This window comes from Mobula birostris, chromosome 1, assembly GCF_030028105.1.
Source record: "Mobula birostris isolate sMobBir1 chromosome 1, sMobBir1.hap1, whole genome shotgun sequence".
NCBI lineage: Eukaryota > Metazoa > Chordata > Chondrichthyes > Myliobatiformes > Myliobatidae > Mobula > Mobula birostris.
In genome coordinates this window covers 86,996,936-87,018,980 of record NC_092370.1, presented here as the reverse complement: position 1 = coordinate 87,018,980, position 22,045 = coordinate 86,996,936, and the positions used below count along the sequence as shown (strand labels likewise).

General features: G+C 41.2%; 1 protein-coding gene across 2 annotated transcripts in view; it reads right to left on the bottom strand.

The window, feature by feature from the left end:
- afg3l2 (AFG3-like AAA ATPase 2) overlaps positions 1–20,557 on the bottom strand; it is an 85,896-nt gene extending 65,339 nt beyond the window's left edge. The window contains exon 1 of one of the 2 annotated variants that reach the window (XM_072258726.1): positions 20,310–20,557. In XM_072258726.1, the coding sequence (XP_072114827.1) occupies positions 20,310–20,399 (90 nt within the window). In that variant the 5' untranslated portion in view covers positions 20,400–20,557. The remainder of the gene's footprint in view (positions 1–20,309) is intronic. The other variant, XM_072258736.1, reaches the window with a different exon arrangement.
- Between the last annotated feature and the right edge of the window lie 1,488 nt (positions 20,558–22,045).

Here is a 22,045-nt window from a genome sequence, read left to right as displayed (position 1 = left end):
AAAGAAACACAAAACCTACGATAAACTACAAAACAGTATGACAGAGACAATAACAAGTCTAAAGAGCAAATCTTTGCATTAACCAAAGCAGAAGAACAATACAGTATTTCAATTTACACAAGTGCAACGTATGGAGTTTCAAAGCAAACTAAAACAAAATGGAAAAGCCATGAATTCAACTGGGTGATCCTGCTAATGATGCTTTGAGTGACGTTGCTAGTGATGCTACAGCTGATGCTGGAAAACACCCACCTCTGAAGTTTCACCTGAAGAATTACAGCTCACATCAAACAGTCTCCCTATACATTGCCAGCATCCAAACGCTGGAGAATTACAGCCTGTATCAGACAGTCCTCCAAGACAGCGACACCATCTGAATGCCGAAGAATTATAGGATGGACATGACATGGACTCTACCACAGTCTCAAAAATCTCAAATGAAAATGAGTGATGAAACAATAAGATTGACAGCTACAGTGCCTGTAAAAAGCATTCAACCCCCGCGAAGTTTTCACATTTTATTGTTTTACAACATTGAATTACAGTGGATTTAATTTGTTTTTTTACACTAATGAACAGAAAAGACTCTTTCATGTCAAATTGAAAACAGATCTCTACTAAGGTAGATTAAAGTCTGTCACGAGCCTTGTGGCCCTGGCCAAGGCTCAAACCCACAACCTTCAGATCACTAGTCCAAAGCCACTAGTCCACTTGGCCACGCACCACACATCTCTACTAAGTGACTAAATTAATTACAAATATAAGACACAAAATAATTGATTACTTAAGTATTCACACTCTTTAACATGACACACCAAATCATCACTGGTGCAGCCAATTGGTTTTAGAAGTCACATAATTAGTGAAATGGAGACCTGTGTGCAGTCAAGGTGTTTCAATTGATGGTAGTGAAACTACACCTGTATCTGGAAGGTCCAACTGCTGATAAGTCAGTACCCTGGCAAAAACTACACCATGAAGACAAAATGACATGTTGAAGGGTTGAAGGGTTGAAGGGGCTGGGGGGTGGTTTTCGGACCCTTGTGAGGAGGGGTTGCTCAGACTTCTGTCTGGGTGGTCTGCCTGTGTTGCTTTCAGACTGACAATTTTGCAGGAGTTATGGTTTGTGAATTGGGTTCCGCTTTCTGTCTTTGTAAGCTAGTCCTAAAAATAACCTCAGGTTAGACAAAGGTTCAATATGACCTTGTAATTCTTGTTTCACCTTGCACAGTGTGGTAAGACTGTCTAAAAAAAATGAGGAACTACCCCATTGTGCACAATCTGAGTTTGATGGCTTTTGCCTTTTAAGGTAACCAAAGAGTCTTTGTCTTAAAATACCACTGTTGCTGGGCATGTGACTATGGGGATAGCTAAGACTTGTTTCCTGTTACATGGCATAAATGATATAAAACCTGTGTGTGTGGGGGGGGGGAGAGGGGGGGGAGAGGGGGGGAGAAGAGACAGACAGACATCCTCACCACTGGTATGGATCCCGTGTGTGTCCGAGAAGTGCGCTCTCTTTCCAGTAGCAAGCTACTGATAAAGAAGTTGCTTTATCTCCCGTAGTACTGTGTGTTCTTGCATCGGGTACAGGTGATAATTAGAAGTAAGGTTTCAACAAAAAGAACACTCCAAGCAGCTCCGCGAAAAGGTTACTGAAAAGCACAAGTCAGGAGATGGATAGAAGAACATTCTAAGTGACTGAATATCCCTTGGAGTACAGTTAAATCAATCATCAAGGAATGGAAAGAATATGGCACAGCTGTAAGTCTGCCTAGCACTAGCAGTCCTCAAAAACTGAGTGACTGCAAGGAGGGGACCACTGAGGGAGGCCACCAATAGACCTACAATAACTCTGGAGGAGTTACAAGCTTCAGTGGCTGAGAAGGGAGAGACTGCACATACAACAAACTGTTGCCTGGGTGCTTCACCAGTCACAGATTTATGGGCGAGTGGAAAGAGAAAGCCACTATTGAAAAATCTCACATGAAATCCTGGCTAGAGTTTGCCAGAAGGCATGTGGGAGACTCCAAAGTCAGCTGGAAGAAGGTTCTATGGTCTGATGAAAATAAAATTGAGCTTTTTGGCCGTCAGATTAAATGCTATGTTTGGCTTATATACATCATCAAAAATACAACATGAAGCATGCTGATGCTGCATCATGCTGTGGGGATGCTTCACTGCAGCAGGTCCTGGAAGGCCAGTGAAGGTAGAGGGTAAAACGAATGCAGCAAAATACAGGGAAATCCTGGAGGAAAACCTGATGCAGTCTGCAAGGGAACTGTGACTTCAGAGAAGATTTGTTTTCCAGCAAGACAATGACCCCAAGTATAAAGCAAATGCTACACAGGAAAGGCTAAAAAAAACAAAGTTAATGTCCTGGAGTGGCCAAGTCAGACTCCAGACCTCAATCCAATTTCGAATTTGCAGCTGGACTTGAAAAGGGCTGTTCACTCATGATCCCCATGCAATCTGACAGAGCTTGAGCAGTTTTGTAAAGAAAAATGGGGAAAAATTGCAGTATCCAGGTGTGTAAAGCTGATGGAGACTCATCTACACAGACTCAAGGCTGTAATTACTGCCAAAGGTGTGTGTACTAAATTCTGACTTGAAGGGGGTGAATATTATGCAATCAATTATTTTGTGTTTTATATTTGTAATTAATTTAGATCACTTTATAGAGATCCATTTTCATTTTGACACAAAAAGAGTCTTTTTCTGTTGACGTGACAAAAAAGCCAAATTAAATTCACAGTGATTCAATGTTGTAAAACATGAAAAATTCCAAGGGAAGTGAATACTTTTTATAGGCACTGTATTTCACAGCTTGCTCCAAAAAAGACAAGGGAGTGAAGACACACAGGACTGAGAATGAAATCATTGTTGATCAACGTAATGACAAGCTAGTGTTAGATCCGTTGATTATTGCTCAATCATTCCACAATCTGCTGAGGAACAGTAAGTGCTCAGACAACCCTATGACTCTTAATGAAGAACAACTGAAAGTGTCTCAAATTTTAAAGGTGACATTGTGTATCACCTGCATTAAGAATCTTGATACAGACAAGTAATTCGTCCTGCATGTTAATGAGAAACACGATAGTGGTTTTAATTCGAGAACATGGAGACTAACTGCGTCCTGTTGGTTATTACTCTGCCAATGATGATGGCTCTTCAATGATTAAGAAAGGAATTCAAATGGTACTGAAATGTTGATATTAGGAAGCTTCTTGTACCTCTGTGCAACAGGCAGAACTGAAAGCAACACACATCAAAGTTGCTGGTGAACGCAGCAGGCCAGGCAGCATCTCTAGGAAGAGGTGCAGCCGACGTTTCAGGCCAAGACCCTTCGTCAGGACTAACTGAAGGAAGAGTGAGTAAGAGATTTGGAAGTTGGAGGGGGAGGGGGAGATCCAAAATGATAGGAGAAGACAGGAGGGGGAGGGATGGAGCCAAGAGCTGGACAGGTGATTGGCAAAAAGGATACGAGAGGATCATGGGTCAGGAGGTCCGGGAAGAAAGACAAGGGGGGGGAACCCAGAGGATGGGCAAGGGGGATATTCAGAGGGACAGAGGGAGAAAAAGGAGAGTGAGAGAAAGAATGTGCGTATAAAAGTAAGTAACAGATGGGGTACGAGGGGGAGGTGGGGCATTAGCAGAAGTTAGAGAAGTCGATGTTCATGCCATCAGGTTGGAGGCTACCCAGACGGAATATAAGGTGTTGTTCCTCCAACCTGAGTGTGGCTTCATCTTCACAATAGAGGAGGCCGTGGATAGACATGTCAGAATGGGAATGGGATGTGGAATTAAAATGTGTGGCCACTGGGAGATCCTGCTTTCTCTGGCGGACACAGCGTAGGTGTTCAGCAAAGCGGTCTCCCAGTCTGCGTCTGGTCTCGCCAATATATAAAAGGCCACATCGGGAGCACCGGACGCAGTATATCACCCCAGCCGACTCACAGGTGAAGTGTCACCTTACCTGGAATACCTGGAAGGACTGTTTGGGGCCCTGAATGGTGGTAAGGGAGGAAGTGTAAGGGCATGTGTAGCACTTGTTCCACTTATACGGATAAGTTCCAGGAGGCAGAACTGAAAGCTTTGATTGAAGCCTGAAGTCGGCAAAAGGAAGATCAGCTAATATCTACACTGATTCTTGGCATGCTTCTAGTGTTGTTTATGATTTTGGAAACTTATGGAGACAAGGAGGATTTCCTATGACTATAGGAACCCCAACCAAGAATGACCAACTGGTACAAGATCCTAAGGGTGTCATACAACTGCCATCAGAGATTGCCGTATTAAAATGTAAACGTTACTCCAAAATCACCACAATGGAAAGCCGTGGAAATGCATTCACAGATGAAATTGCAGAAGAGACAGCACGGGAAGAAATAAAAGAAGTGAAATATGTACCGAGAACATATACAGTAAACCCAACAACTGGAATTATAGAAACAAAGTTAAACTCTGTATCACAGATGATTATACAAGATATTGGAGAGCTGCAAGCTCAATGCTCTAACCAGGAAAAATAGTTCTGGATGGGGAATGGTGGGAAGTTAAACAGTGACAGAGTATTATATTTTGCACTCCAATGTGTTGTCCTATGGAGTGTATTTGCTATGTGAGATAAGAAGCAACGTAGTTGGGGCTACTAGCCTATGGCACTAGTTATAGGCTAGTAACTCCAACTACATTGCTTCCTTATCTGGCACAGCAAACACACTCCATAAGACACATTGGAGTACAAAAGATGATCGGCAAATTCTCCCAGTGGTGATGGAATCCATTATTCGGGGCACAAGCTTGACAAACATTTGAAAGATGCATGACATGCCAGAAAATGTATTCTGGAACAGCAAAGCTACCACAATTGAGTGCTCCTGCTCCAAATGATCCATTTTTACATTTACAAGTGGCCTATATTTCTTTGACAAAGTGTCTAGAATTCTCAGATGTACTGGTAATAGTGGACAAGGTTTCAAGATGGGAGGAAGCCATTCCAGCAAGGTAATCACACAGGAAAAACTCTGATCAAGGACTATATTCCTAGATGGGGATTGCCATGTTACATCAACTCTGACCAAAGAACATATTTCATAGTCATACTTTATTAATCCCGAGGGAAATTGGGTTTTGTTACAGTTGTACCAACCAAGAATAGAGTATAGATATAGCAAAATAAAACCATAAATAATTAAATAATATGTAAATTATGCCAGGAAATAAGTCCAGGACCAGCCTATTGGCTCAGAGTGTCTGACCCTCCAAAGGAGGAGTCAGCTTGCCAGGAATTATGTGGACTGATGAGCACTGAATGATCTTTTCATTGTCCACATCACCCAGAATCAAGACAAGTTAAACAAATAAATGGAACCATCAATCAATGACTAAGTATCATAAGGAAGGCGTACCATGGCCTACAGCTCTTCCTCTGGCCTTGTGTAGCATCGGAGCATCAAGAAAACTAAACCAGGAGTCACGTGGGCGCTGGGCAAGACGGTCGCACATTAGCGGAGCTCCGACAACCCACCATGAAATTTGATTAATTAGAGCATATTTATCCCGCCTTCTCCAGATACAGCTGTCCCGCAGTTAGAAACTGTTTGTTTTCTTCACTAAAAGTGCTAATAACAACTTTGTGAGATAACTCTGTACAATGTCAAGACCTTCTAAGAACGCTACAACGAGCCGTGTGGCTACAACACAGAGCCCACAATCTGAAGCTCAAGCCACACTAATGACACAAACGGACCAAGGCTCCAACATGGAGAATTTACTGGCTGAGGTTAGTCCTGAGTTCCACTCTGCTCCTGGTAGCTGCTGATGTATCTACGATTAAGGAAACGACAACAGAGCTGAAGAACTCCGTCAATGCCATTCAAGAGAGGCTGACGGAATCCGAGGGTCGGCTCTCCAGTGTGGAGGACACCACTGTGCAACTGGTGGGTGCCAGCGAGCAGCATAGTAAACGCTTGGACCTTCCGTGGAACCGTGTCGAGGAGCTTGAGAACAGAAGCAGACGCAACAACGTCAGGCTGATTGGTCTAAAGGAGGGTGCGGAAACGGGCGGTCTGAAAAGTGTGTGCAAAGAATCATGTCCGAAGAATTTGGCATCGAACTGAATGCAGAGTTCGAGATTGAGAGAGCACATCAGGCCTCGGCCCCTAGGCCAGGCGAGAATCACCCTCCCAGGCTGATTCTTGCACTCCTTGGCCAGAGAGAAAGTGCTGCAAGCGGCCAAAGCGAAGAGAGGAGTTGAGTGGGAGGGATGCAAAGTTCCCTTCTTTCCAGATATGTCCAGAGAATTGGCTGAAAAACGGAGGGCATTTACTAAGGCTCGGAAAATGCAGCAAAAAGTCAACGTGAGGTACACACTCGCTTATCCAGCAATTCTACGCTTCACGTGGAAAGGAAAAAACAAGTTCTTTACTACTGCTGCAGAAGCACAGAAATTCATTCAGGAAAACTGCAGTGCTGACACTGACTGCGAGACAGGATATGCTTACAGTATTAGGTGGAGATAACTTTTTAGGTATAACAAGGTGAGTGGGGAGCTGGTTAAAGCGATCTGATTAGGGCTAGGCTTACTAGCAGGCACAGCACTTTGCGGACCATATCATGTGTCTTTTTCTTTTTTGTTTCTTTGTGGAGCTTATCCTGCCTGTTTGTTTTTATTTGTTAGTTAATCTGGCAGGAATATGTTTTTGGGTTATGTTGGTTGTTTACTTGTTGTTTGAGAGCACAGCATTTGCAGTGTTTGTTAGTAGTAATTGAGCATGGGGATAGAGTACAGGGTTTTTTGGGGAGTTTTCATTTTATTGCATTCCAGACTCAGCCATCCGGGTTAATGTATATTTTTGGGTGTGGAAATCCAATCAAGAGGAAAAAGATTTTTATCATAAGTTAAAGGTAAACAAATTGATGTTGCATTTGTCCAGGAAACACATTTTAAAGATGTTGAAGCCAGGTATTCTATTCATCATTTAATAGCAAACAAAATGGGACAATGATTTTAGTTAACAAAAAACTTAGTTTTGTATTGCTTGGGGAATTTAAAGACAAGGAAAGCAGGATAATTTGTATAGATGCACTTATTAATGGGGTGATAGTAGTACTTTGTAACATATATGCACCTAATAAGGAAGACCCAGATGTTCTTAACAAGGTGAATGAAATTTTAGGTACCAAGGAAGGAAAAATAATTTCAGCAGGAGACTTTAACCAAGTAATGGACCTTGTTATAGATACAAGCAAATTTCAGACATCACCAGTACCTAGGGACAGGGCTGCCTTACATCAACTTATTGAGGATATCGGACTGGTGGATATATGGTGATTGGTGAATCCATCCGGAAAAGAATATACATTTTTCTCTCATCGACATAAATCCTACTCTAGAATAGATTTTTTTCTAATATCCAACTCCATGATAGACAGTAAAATTGGCCCAATAGTATTATCAGACCATGCAGCAGTTGAAATACAAATTGATTTAAATACTGAAAGGGGAAGGAGGGGTAGATGGCAAATGAATACTACGCTGTTAAAAGATGAAGATTTTAGTGATAAGTTGACTGAGGATCTGATTTCGTCTTTTGAATTGAACATAGGGACCGCAGTAAAGCTGTCCTCGCTATGGGAGGCATCCAAGGTGTATATAAGAGGAAAATTAATAGCACAAGCATCTAAAAGGAAGAAAGTATGAAGCAAATAAAAAATCTGGAAGCAGAAATAACCACACTGGAAAAGGTCTTATTAAGACAATATACCGATGAGTTATACAAAGATCTGTGCAATTTGAAGTTCTAGCTAAATAATATATATAACAAAAAAGCAGAATATGCATTACTTAGATTAAAAACAAGTTTCTACGAAGGTGGTGACAAAGCTGGTAAGCTGCAGGCATGATATTTGAAGCAGCAGAATACAAGTGTTATACCTGTAATTAAGAAAGGGGATACATTAGCGTCATCATCTAAAGAAATAAACAAAGTCTTTCAATAGTTCTATGAACATTTATATGCATCACCATTTAACCATGACCAGGAGGAGCTGAATCAGTTTTTTGCTAACATAAAATTGCCTACATTATCTCTACAACAAGCTGAGTCCTTGGATGTCCCAATTACTGAGGATGAGGTCAGACTGGCTACTGCGGCTATGAAAATGGGGAAATCTCCAGGTATGGATGGCTTCCCAGTTGAATATTATAAGAAATTTCTGGATATATTGGCTCCTATTCTAACAACAATCTATTCAGAAGCATTTAATTTGGAATCTTTACCTAATACATCTAATAAAGCATTATTATCATTGATCCCAAAAAACGGCAGGGATGCAATAGATCCTTCCAATTATAGGCCTATAAGTTTAATTAATGTGGACTGTAAGATACTGACTAAAATACTGGCTTTGCGATTCAAGAAAGGATTGCCATCTATAATTAATACTGACCAGGTTGGCTTCATTAAAGGCAGATCCCCAACTGACAATTTAAGGAGACTACTGCACTTAACATGGCTGAACTCAAGTAGTATCCCAGTTACTGCCATCTCCCTGGATGCTGAAAAGGCCTTTGACAGGCTTGAGTGGAGATTTTTAACCACAGCCCTGTCATTCTTTGGGTTTGGCTCTATCTTTAAATCATGGATTAGAATTTTGTACAAAAACTCTAAGGCTGCAGTTATTACAAATGGTATCATATCCCCATTTTTCAACATTTCAAGGGGTACACGCCAAGGCTGCTCCCTCTCCCCACTGTTATTTACAATTTTTTTGGAACCATTGGCAATCATGATTAGAGCAGATCCAAATATTAGAGAGGTGAAGGGAGGCGGAAAGGAACAAAAGCTGATGCTATATGCTGACAATATTTTATTACTGATTAGTAACCCTCCTAATTCCTTACTCCCACTAATGAAAACAATTCAATTATATTCTGAGGTATCTGGTTATAAAATCAACTGCAATAAATCTGAGGCTATGCCAATGTCAAAATTGTGTTATTCAAATTCAGTATCTCAGTTTAATTTCAGATGGGTGCCAGTTGGAATGAAGTATCTAGGGGTCAAACTCAGTCAGAATTTGGATGAAATAATCACTTTAAATTATGATCCATTATTGAGTAGGATAAGAAACAATCTGGCTAAGTGGGGGGCAAGTCAATGTAGTTAAAATGGTCATAGCACCTCAGTTTAACTATCTTTCTATGATGCTTCCTTTAAATACATCAGATTTGATCTACAAGCAATACAACAAAATTATCAGTGATTTTCTATGGGATAAGAAGCCCAGAATTAAAATGAGTAAGATGTGTATGTCCAGGGACATGGGTGGGCTCAGTATACTAGACGACAGGGCATATACGTTATCCTTTAAAATGACCAAATTAGTTAAACATTGGGACAGGGCTGATGTTGATTTAGATTGGGTAATTATAGAACAGAGCCTGGCTGCACCACATTCACCCCTTAACATCCTCTCACAATATGTGGAAAACAAGACTAATCTAAATCCTATACTATTTCACTCAAGGAGTGTGTGGAGTACAATTCCATAAAGCATGTAGAATGTCACATTTAAACCAGTTATACTCCTCACTCTGGAATAACCCTGAGATATGCATTGGGAAAAGAATGGTGTACTGGAAAGAATGGAAGATTAAAGGTGTAAATACAGTAGGTGATCTCTATGAGAATGGGATTTTTATGTCGTATGTGGATTTGCAGAGGAAATATAACTTGGTAGATAAAGGGAATTTTTGGAAGTATTTACAAATAAGACATTGCATTAGTAGCGTATTTAAGAACGGCGACCCACCAAAGTAACTCTTTAACTGAATACTTCACATTACTACAGGAAGTTCATAAAGCATCAGTGTTTTATAAAATGTTCAAGCACTCTGTGGGTGAATCGTGTAACAATCTCAAAGCAGCATGACAGAAGGATCTTGGAAGAGATATTGAAGATAATGAGTGGTCAAATATTTTATCAAATGTGGGTAGATATATTAGGGAAATGAGAGGGAAATTTATTCAGTATAAGATAGTACACAGATATTATTGGACACCAACTAGACTGTACAAAACGGGGATTATTGATAATAACTTATGCTGGAAATGTAAAAATGAGGTGGGCACGTATTTTCACGATTTGGGAGTGTTCCATGGTTCTTCCATTTTGGTGTAAAGTTCCTGATCTGTTGGGGAATTGGTCGGGTTCCACACTGCCCTTGTGCCCACGGCTTTGTCTCCTGGGCGATAGGACAATGATACCTTATGTAAACAATGACAAATTTACTATTTTAAAGGTGGGTCTCATCACAGTTGCAAAAATTATATTGCAAAACTGGAAAAAACCCAGATGTCCCACTGTAAAGGAATGGACTGAGGAAATGATTAAGATTTCATTATATGAACACATGCTGGGAGGAATTAACAGTGAGGGAAAAGTGCAAGACGTGTGGGATCAATTTAGGTTGCATGTTAATTTAAACTTAAATTAGAACTTCTTTCTGTCTCTAAGTTTTATTTGTTTTCCTGTTATGAGATGGCTGTGTAAATATGCTGTACTGTATCTGCTCTGTGATATGCTGTGCTGCTTTGTAAAATAAGAATAAATAATAATAAAAATTTGTATTTTAAAAAAACTAAACCAAGTCCATTTGATTTAGTAACAGGACATCCTACACCACTGCCGGGAGCCCTTGATCGCTCCCTGGCCTTTAGCATTATCATGGAAAAGGATAGAATCAGAGAGCACAGGAAAATTTTTAATTGGGGAAAGGCAAATTATGAGGCTATAAGGCTAGAACTTGCGGATGTGAATTGGGATGATGTTTTTGCAGGGAAATGTACTATGGACATGTGGTCGATGTTTAGAGATCTCTTGCGGGATGTTAGGGATAAATTTGTCCCAGTGAGGAAGATAAAGAATGGTAGGGTGAAGGAACCATGGGTGACAAGTGAGGTGGAAAATCTAGTCAGGTGGAAGAAGGCAGCATACATGAGGTTTAGGAAGCAAGGATCAGATGGGTCTATTGAGGAATATAGGGAAGCAAGAAAGGAGCTTAAGAAGGGGCTGAGAAAAGCAAGAAGGGGGCATGAGAAGGCCTTGGTGAGTAGGGTAAAGGAAAACCCCAAGGCATTCTTCAATTATGTGAAGATAAAAAGGATGACAGGAGTGAAGGTAGGACCGATTAGAGATAAAGGTGGGAAGATGTGCCTGGAGGCTGTGGAAGTGCGCGAGGTCCTCAATGAATACTTCTCTTCAGTATTCACCAATGAGAGGGAACTTGATGATGGTGAGGACAATATGAGTGAGGTTGATGTTTTGGAGCATGTTGATATTAAGGGACAGGAGGTGTTGAAGTTGTTAAAATACATTTGGACAGACAAGTCCCCGGGGCCTGACAGAATATTCCCCAGGCTGCTCCATAAGGCGAGAGAAGAGATTGCTGAGCTTCTGGCTAGGATCTTTATGTCCTCGTTGTCCACGGGAATGGTACCAGAGGATCGGAGGGAGGCGAATGTTGTCCCCTTGTTCAGAAAAGGTAGTAGGGATAGTCCGGGTAATTATAAACCAGTGAGCCTTACATCTGTGGTGGGAAAGCTGTTGGGAAAGATTCTTAGAGATAGGATCTATAGGCATTTAGAGAATCATGGTCTGATCAGGGACAGTCAGCCCTTTGTGAAGGGCAGATCGTGTCTAACAAGCCTGATAGAGTTCTTTGAGGAGGTGACCAGGCATATAGGTGAGGGTAGTGCAGTGGATGTGATCTATATGGATTTTAGTAAGGCATTTGACAAGGTTCCACACAGTAGGCTTATTCAGAAAGTAAGAAGGCATGGGATCCAGGGAAGTTTGGCCAGGTGGATTCAGAATTGGCTTGCTTGCAGAAGGCAGAGGGTGGTGGTGGAGGGAGTACATTCAGATTGGAGGATTGTGACTAGTGGTGTCCCACAAGGATCTGTTCTGGGACCACTACTTTTCGTGATTTTTATTAATGACCTGGATGTGGGGGTAGAAGGGTGGGATGGCAAGTTTGCAGACAACACAAAGGTTGGTGGTGTTGTAGATAGTGTAGAGGATTGTCAAAGATTCCAGAGAGACATTGATAGGATGCAGGAGTGAGCTGAGAATTGTCAGATGGAGTTCAACCCAGAGAAGTGTGAGGTGGTACACTTTGGAAGGACAAACTCCAAGGCAGAGTACAAAGTAAATGGCAGGATACTTGCTAGTGTGGAGGAGCAGAGGGATCTCAGGGTACATGTCCACAGATCCCTGAAAGTTGCCTCACAGGTGGATAGGGTAGTTAAGAAAGCTTATGGGGTGTTAACTTTCATAAGTTGAGGGATAGAGTTTAAGAGTCGCGATGTAATGATGCAGCTCTATAAAACTCTGGTTAGGCCACATTTGGAGTACTGTGCCCAGTTCTGATCACCTCACTATAGGAAGGATATGGAAGCATTGGAAAGGGTACAGAGGAGATTTACCAGGATGCTGCCTGGTTTAGAAAGTATGTATTATGATCAGAGATTAAGGGAGATAGGGCTTTACTCTTTGGAGAGAAGAAGGATGAGAGGAGACATGATAGAGGTGTACAGGATAACAGGATAATAAGAGGAATAGATAGAGTGGATAGCCAGTGCCTCTTCCCCAGGGCACCACTGCTCAGTACTAGAGAACATGGCTTTAAAGTAAGGGGTGGGAAGTTCAAGGGGGATATTAGAGGAAGGTTTTTTACTCAGAGAGTGGTTGGTGCGTGGAATGCACTGCCTGGGTCAGTGGTGGAGGCAGATACACTAGTGAAGTTTAAGAGACTACTAGACAGATATATAGAGGAATTTAAGGCGGGGGCTTATATGGGAGGCAGGGTTTGAGGGTCGGCACAACATTGTGGGCCAAAGGACCAGTACTGTGCTGTACTATTCTACATTCTATGTTCTATCTCCGAAAGGCTGATATACAGATTACGGCAGACGGTTCAGTTAACTATTGTGTTAAATTAACTCGAGCTGTATAGTTTACTTCTCAACAGGGTTCTGCCACTTGGAAAGAAACTGCATAAGGAATCACAGGGAGCTGGATAGGAAGATCCTTATCAAGTGCTGCTAATTACCAATGGCAACACACACAAATTCCTGGAGGAACTTAGCAGGCCGAGCAGCTTCGATAGAAGAGAATAAATAGTCGATGTTTCGGGCAGAGATCCCTCACAGGACTGATGAGTCCATCTGCAGATTTTCTCATGTTTGCTGTTAATTATCAACACGGCCGTGAAAGAGCATGGTAAAAGAAGTGGATACAGGCCAACCACTGCAAGTGAGCTAAAGTGGTATCCGACAAACGCTGTGGTTACTGTGCTAACCTCTTGGTCACACTGCCTATATTGCTGGACTCCAGTGAGTAAATCACTAACAAGCCACAAGACTTCAAACAAGTCAACAATGACTGGACGTTATGAAGTTTACTTTAATATTATTTGTTGTTAGATTTTAGCCACTTTTCCCTACTCATAGTGTGCCAGTTGATCTGACTCTTAATGTATACTTGTATTATTGACGATCAGAAATATTACACTTCAATAAAGTTCCTATCAAGTAATAAGAAATGGTCTAAGTTCATGGACCAATACATACCCTATGTGCAAAAAGAATCTACAGCTCCCTTCCATGTACTTGGTTAAGATCTTGTTATTTAGGGTATGTTTTTCCTGCCACAAGACACATACACACACCATACCTTTACCTCCCAAGTGTGGAAGTAAATGAGACATTGCAAGAGTTAGTTTTGCATCCTATTCTCATTTTATGGAGTTGCAAGAAGTACAAGAAAGATTAAAAATGTTGCTGCAGCCTCAGAAAGGGTAAACAATGACACTGCTGAAACCTTGGGAAATATACCATCAAATGATTACCATACACAAGATGGTTCTTCAAACTCATATGGCAATAGATCTTCTCATAGCAGGTAAGGGGCGAGAACATATGCTGTTGTAGACAAGAGTGTTGTACTTACCTGACAAGTCTGAAGATATAACTAATTTGGCTGGTCATATCGTAAGGAAACAACTAAAATGCATCAATCAGATGTATGGGATTTCCTTGTATTCATTAAGTCTTGGAAGCTGGGGTTACTCAATATTACAAGTCATAATATTCATACTAATATGCCTTATAATTTACAACTTTTTTTACTTGCTTAAAGGTGATCCTTACCAGAATACTTCAAACTTACGCAAGTGTGCCCACTAATCTGCCTAGCAATAATCTTATGAATACTTTGGAGTATGTGCCCTTTGATATTTCATAACCCAAGTAGTTTATTAAAAATTATTTTATACATAACCTAGATAGCAGTTTTTCTACCACTGAATTTTCAGATGTAATGATTCTAACTTGTGATTTAGGATCAAAGGGGGGTTTGTTGGATCCAACTGTTTAATTTTAATTGTCATTTTCTTTGCAGTTTAGCAATCAATTATCTGCTTCTATTTTAAGTAGCCTTTTTCAAATGGAGGGTTTGTTCTTTCATTAAGTGGCTAATATTTTCTCATTGGTTAATTTTACCATAGTATTAAATAAGCATAATTCAATGAGATAATACCTAAACTATGGAATTTTCTTCATGTTTTGAGTTTGAAAGTAGCTGTTTTATGCTAGACACCATCTTTAGATCCTCATGCAACACACATAAAAATTGTTGGTGAACGCTTTAGATCTTCTCTTTTTCAAGTAGTAAGAACCCTCCACCCATCACTGTTCCGCCCCTGTTCTTTTTGTTCTAACAATTCTAATAAAAAGCTCGTGAAGCAACAAGTTTTATGCCTTGTTCCTGACTTCTAAAAGAATTTTAGATTTAAGCGCCAGAATCCAACAACATCTACACTTAAATCCCTTTCACCCTTCTACTTGTTCTAAGTGCTCTTATTAAAAAGCTCTCCCAAATTGCTTATAACTCCATTTTCAAACTCCTAACATCAGGCCATTAATTTTTATCAAAACTCCAGCAAGTCGCAGTCTGCTTCTGTTCTCAGTAAACCCTATTTCCACTTATACTAGTTGTGCTTTATGAGCCTTTAGTTTTTGCTGCCCCACTGGAGATATACAACACCTTGAAAAAGTATTCAGCCCCCAACCCGTTGTTCTCATCAATGAGTACTACAAACAGGGATTTTGATCAATTTAACTGAGAACTTTTATTTGTGAATCACATGTTCCTTTTCTCACAGTAGAACCCAAAAAACAGGGAAAATTGTAAAGCAGGAGAAAGTAAAAATCCAAAAATGGTGATGTCAGCAGTTCAAAAGTATTCACCCCCCGCCTCCACTTTGCTCAGTACTTAGTTGAACCACCTCTCACAGCTCTTACAGCCAGTAGTCTTTTTGGATAAGTCTCCATTGGCTTTGTACAACATGATGGAGCAAGATTTGCCTATTCCTCTTTGCAGATGCTCTAGCTGTGCCAGGTTAGTTGGGGAGAGGCAGTGAACAGCAATCTTGAGGTCTTGCCAGAGATGTTCAATTGGGTTAAGGTCACAACTCTGACTGGGACACTCAAGGACATTAATTTTCTTCATTTGAAGCCACCACATGGTTGCTTTGGCAGTGTGCTTTGGGTTGTTATCCTGCTGAAAGGCAAACTTCCTCCCCAGTTTAAACTTTCAGGCAGAACTAGCAAGTTTTTATCCAGCATCTCTGTATTTAACAGCATTCAACTTCCCAGTTACACAGTAAAGATCTTGGACACTTGGCTCTGCCAATATTGTCTCATTACCGCTGCTGCTTGTTATAGCTGTAGCTTCAACAGATCTTTTATCGCTATCATCTCTCCTCCAGGGTTTTCACCCTGAGTTTTTCAAGTAAGGTAGAGATACTCACTACTAATTCCACTTTTAACAGTTTATATCTTTGGTTTCTAATAGTTTGCAGCGTTTCTCTCACTTTCCCGTACTGCGTCAGCCACGCCTCCTTCTCGCAAAGCTTTTTTTCTCCCCAATTCTTTTTTAATTCAATAAACCTCATTTTCATCCCTCCACAGGTGGAGCTTACTAACATTACATCTTTCGGGTTTAATTAACCTGCATTACACCAGCATAGTCATTACAAAGGGGATGAATTCTGTTTCAGCCTCACAATTTAGGCTTTTAATTTTCAGTTAATTGTTGACAGATTTTGGAATTTTTTTTATTTGACATGATACACAATGTTTTGTAGAATGCTACCTCAATATTTTTTAAATTTAGAAGACAGTAAAATGCGAAAATAGTTGTGGGGGCTGAATACTTTCACGAAGCACCGCAGATTTGAACTACTTTGGCATTTGACCAAACCATATTAAACACTATCAGACCCTAGATTCTGCTGAACAAATCAAAGTTCAAAATAAATTTATTATCAAAGTACATAAAAGTCATTCTGGAATACCAAAGTTCTTTTTTCAGATGACCTCCTCTTGTAGCATTGAGCAATCTCTATAGCACGCTTCAATTCACCTTAGCCACCAAGCTAAACTTCACCTAAGAAACTATCCCCTCTCATCGCCCAAAAGCTTATCCTGTGTGCAATTTAATTCTTCTTAAAACCTTGGCTTCACTTTTTTTGAGCTGAGAACTAGTTGACAAATTCTCAAATAATCTGTCATCCACCTCAAGTTCCTTCTCAAAACATTCAAGCACCATCCTTACAAATTCATCTGCTCTCTCATTTTCTTCGCCGTAAAACACATCATCAGTGATAAAGTTTAAGGAAATGGGGGATTCTCAGATTCCTGTAAACAATGGGTTAAGTACTGACTATGTCTGTGACTGCAGTGTGATTGAATAATGTCTCACAGCTGCTTTCTTTGGAGCAAGATAAGGATTAACGTTCACCCAGATCCACATAAGATGTCTACTGGCTTTTCAAACCTTTTGATTTTGACAAACGGCAGTACCTGATGGAAATTAGACAAGATTTCTTTAATTAAGGTGGCTGGACTGTCTATCAAACTGATTGTTCTTTTGTATCAATAGTCCATTGACTTGACTGGAACGGTTATCAAACTGATTGTTCTTTTGTATTGGTGGCCTTATAACTTCTAACAATTCTGACATCAGGCAGTGAACTTGTTGAACTGCCGGAGAGATGAGAACACTTCTCTCTCTGATGTCGGGTCCAAGTTCACTCACCGGCTGAGCTCGAGGAAATAAATGGGTGAAAAAATGAGTAACAATCTTTTTGTGCCATCGTTATTTGATCCGGCACATTTACGTTTACATCAGCTCCTCAGTAAATAATATTTATACAGCTGTATGCTTCTACCATGAAGGGTGAATGAATGGACAAAAACTTGACAAAGAAATTGTAAGGTTATGCACATCGGCAAGTGGAATCTTAAGGCAGGTAATTCTCCTAATGGAGAAAGATTGTAGATGTGTGAAGTACTGAGGGTTCTAGGTATTTCTGTGCAGGAATCCATTTGCAATCAGGCACAGCAAGCAGTTAGGAAGACAAATGACATGTTAGCCTTTATTGAAAGAAGGTTAGTATTCAAAAATATGGAGGTGTTTTTACAATTGTACTAGGGTACCAGCAAGGACATAGGAGTACTGCGCAGAGTCTTGCACAACTCAATTAAGAAATGACATACTGGTATTGGAGATAGTCGAAAAAGAAATTCACTGAGCTAATTCGTGGATAAGAGGGTTGTCGTGTCATTTATTTAGCAATACACTGTGGAGTTGGCCCTTCTGGCCACATCATCCCAAAACTGCCTAACCTAATCACAGGACAATTTACAATGACCATGTAGAGGAATAGATAGAGTGGATAGCCAGCGCCTCTTCCCCAGGGCACCACTGCTCAATACAAGAGGACATGGCTTTAAGGTGAGGGGTGGGAAGTTCAAGGGGGATATTAGAGGAAGGTTTTTTACTCAGAGAGTGGTTGGTACATGGAATGCACTGCCTGAATCAGTGGTAGAGGCAGATACACAAGTGAAATTTAAGAGACTACTAGACAAGTATATGGAGGAATTTAAGGTAGGGGCTTATATGGGAGGCAGGGTTTGAGGGTCGGCATAACATTGTGGGCCGAAGGGCCTGTACTGTGCTATACTATTCTATATTCTATGTTCAAGTAGCCTTCTGGTAGTCTTTGAACTGTGGGAGGAAACCGAAGCACATTGGAAAAACCCATGCATTACAGGTGGAGGATGTACAGACTCCTTAAAGAACAACGCCAGAATTAACTCTGAACTCCAGAATAGTCATAGTCATACTTCATTGATCCCGGGGGAAATTGGTTTTCGTTACAGTTGCACCATAAATAATAAATAGTAATAGAAATAATAATAGTAACACTATTAGTAAATAGTAATAGTCATGGAAATAATAAATCGTAATAGAATAGTAAAAGAAAAATAGTAATAAATAGTTAAATAGTAATATGTAATTTATGCCAGTAAATTATGAAGGAAGTCCTGGACCAGCCTATCGGCTCAGGGTGTCTGACCCTCCAAGGGAAGAGTTGTAAAGTTTGATGGCCACAGGCAGGAATGACTTCCTATGACGCTCTGTGCTGCATCTCGGAGGAATGAGTCTCTGGCTGAATGTACTCCTGTGCCCACCCAGTACATTATGTAGTGGATGGGAGACACTGACCAAGATGGCATGCAACTTAGACAGCATCCTCTTTTCAGACACCACCGTCAGGGAGTCCAGTTCCATCCCCACAACATCACTGGCCTTACGAATGAGTTTGTTGATTCTGTTGGTGTCTGCTACCCTCAGCCTGCTGCCCCAGCACACAACAGTGGTGCCTACGTGTAGTAATTAAGTTAGACCCATATTCTTTGGAGTGTATAGAAAATCCTACAAAGTAGATGTAGAGATGTTTCCATATTGGCAGACTCCCAAGCAAGGGTTCATGCAGAATATTCTGACGATTAGCTTATCAACCATCTGAGAATCCTAGTGGTTTATCACATGAATCAGCAGGTGATGTTTCCTTCACTCTCTTTCAAATCACCATGGCCCCAGCTCTAACACTCATTTTTGACTTACCAGGAACCACTTTCCCAAGCTCCCTTTAAAATGACCAGGGCTCCATTTCCCAACTCATTTAAAATTAAACGTACTGGGTTAATTGGGAAATTTATAATATTATGTAACATCTGAAAAATTGAATAAGAAAAAAGTGCAGGGGTAATAAATAGAAAAACAAACAATACTCCAGAAAATCTGCTTGTCCTGATCAAAGTCTTACAGCTGTAACAAGATAAGTGAGTGGGTGGTTATTTAAAACAGAGGTGTGCAGGAACATCTTGCAAAGAGTAGTAAACCTCTGGAAGAGGATTGAGATGGTTAAATCATTTGAGGCATTTAAATAGGAATATGATCAATTTTTGGAAAATTACACAATAGTGAGCTATGGGGAACTAACAAAGAAGAGCAGAAGCTAGCTGGGGTAGATCAGTTATGTAAGCTTGAGGGAACAAGTGATTATTCCTGATCTTTGTTTTTTGTTACTACTTTGGAACTACTCCAACCAGGTTTTAAATCTCTTACTAACTCTTCCTTCAGTTAGTCCTGACAAAGGGTCTCAGCCTGAAACGTTGACTGTACCTCTTCCTAGAGATGCTGCCTGGCCTACTGCATTCACCAGCAACTTTGATGTGTGTTGTTTCACCACACAGCACAGGAACAGTCTATCATTTGTAACTGACAACTGATTCCCCTTCCTTGTTTGCAACCTATCTGCAGCCTGTAACAATAAACTACACTGACCCCTCCACAGAATTTCCTTCTCCAACATCAGCATCCTCTCTCAGGACTAAACGCTCAAGACTGAGACCCTAGTTAGATCAAGGTGGCACCGCTGCTCAGACTCTGTCATTCACAATCCTGACACCAGACTTCTGAAACAGAAATTATTCCAAACTCCCACAGAATAGGTCATCCAGAAGGCAGAGAAAAAGACTCAAGGATGTTCTCAAAACAACTTTGAAACTTGCAATATTCCTACTGACTCCTGTCGGTCCCTAGCCCACAATCACGCAAAGCACGAACAAAACAGACAACCTGAAGTCCATGCATCAGATCCACCATCTACTAAGTTGCTGACTGGGATGTTATACAATACACCAACGTCACTAACCAAGTGCAGAGGCCTAAACTCCACCGGGACCCGCCTGAGTCACATTGAGAAGGGGCGCTAACCTGAGGAGGTCGAGGTAAGGTGGAAGGAACGGGGAAGGAGTGAGGCGCAGGGCAGCGAGCCAGCCGGCCGGCTGAGCTACGGACACTGCGGTAAGTCCATCACTTACCGGTCTCCAGGCTGGCCTGAAGTGCTGAGGGCCCAGGCTCATGCACAATCTCCGACAGCAACGGGCTACCAGGAAATAACGATGCGCCATAACTCCTTTCGCTCTGAACTACCGAGGACAATCAGTTACGGTGGCCAAAATCAGACTGAACCGTGGACATGGCCACAACGTCTCGATTCATTGCATCGCAGCTGTCATCAAGACCCTCTCGCGCTGGCGCCTGACGTCACGTAGTTGCCCCGCCTATGATGGCGTCACCCAGGCTCGGTGACGTCACTGACCAACAAAACACCGGGTGAAGTTTATCTGACTCCTCCGGATGGTTCACCATGTTCTTGCTTTTGTTCTGCCTGTGCCGCTGCTGCCTTCTGTGCCCATCATGTTGTCTTTGCATGTTTTTCACGCTTCTTTTCGTCGTCATTTATTTGCTCGATTCCTTTGAGTTCATAAATCTGCCAGCATATGGTGAAGTGCCATAACCTCCTCCACTCTCACTTCCGAGCTGTAGCAATTGTATTTTCATTGCAAAAGGTGAACCAAACTGTAGACTCATTTAAAAATGCAACTCAACCCCCCCTAGAATGGATTTAATTTCAAATATGTTTGGAATCTGCGAGACAAATTAGGCTCAACTGAAATCAAAGCAAAACACACAAACTGCTGGAGGAACTCAGCAGGCTAGGCAGCATCTATGGGAAAAAAAAGTATGGTCGACGTTTTGGACCGAGACCCTTCGGCAGGACTGGAGAAAAGTAGTTGAGCAGATTTAAAAGATGGGGGAGGGATGAAGTAAAGAGCTGGGAAGTTGATTGGTGAAAGAGAAAGGGGAAATCTGATAGAAGAGGACAGAAAGCCATGGAAGAAAGAAGAGGGGGAGGAGCACCAGAAGAGGCAATGGCAGGGCAAGGAGATAAGGTGAGTGAGGGAAAAGGAGATGGGGAAAGGTGAAGGAGGGGTGGTCATTACCGGAAGTTCAAGAAATCATGTTCATCCCATCAGGTTGGAGGCTACCCAGATGGAATTCAAGGTGTTGTTACTCCAACCTAAGTGTGGCCTCATCACGACAGTGGAGGAGGAATGGAAATGGGAAGTGGAATTAAATTGAGTGGCCACTGTGGTGATATCACGTGTAAGAACGTGATTGGAGAGAGCTCTAAGAATGCGCAGAAATGATAGAATGATCTGGAACATGGCTTGGTAAAAACGTGGTTTTGTTTTGTTGCTGTAAATAAAAGTTCTAATTCTTCCAGAATATGATTCCTTATTGTTAACCCATGGTACGTATAAATATTAAGAACACAACATGGTGTCAGAAGTCGGTCTGGAAGAATAATATGTTCACTAACATGGGAGAAGCGAAGATAATCGAAGAAAAAAAGAGTTCAAACTGTTCTGGTGTTCGCTAACAGTTTTAAAAATGGAAGGCTTGCAACCTCCACTGACACTTCAGCTGATTGGGAATGTAGCTGAGAACTGGAGAAAATTCAAGCAGTGTTTTGAAATATATTTATCGGCGATCGAAGCTGATAGAAAACCGGAAAAAACAAAAGCTGCGCTTCTACTCCACATAATAGTGATGACGCAATTGAGGTATATAATCACTTTATTTTTGAAGATGGAGGTAATTTGAAATTGGATCGATAATGGACAAATTTAAAGCATACCGAAGCATAATGTGACGTATGGAAGGCATAAATTTTTTACACGTGCGTAGAGAGCTGCTGAAACAATTGATC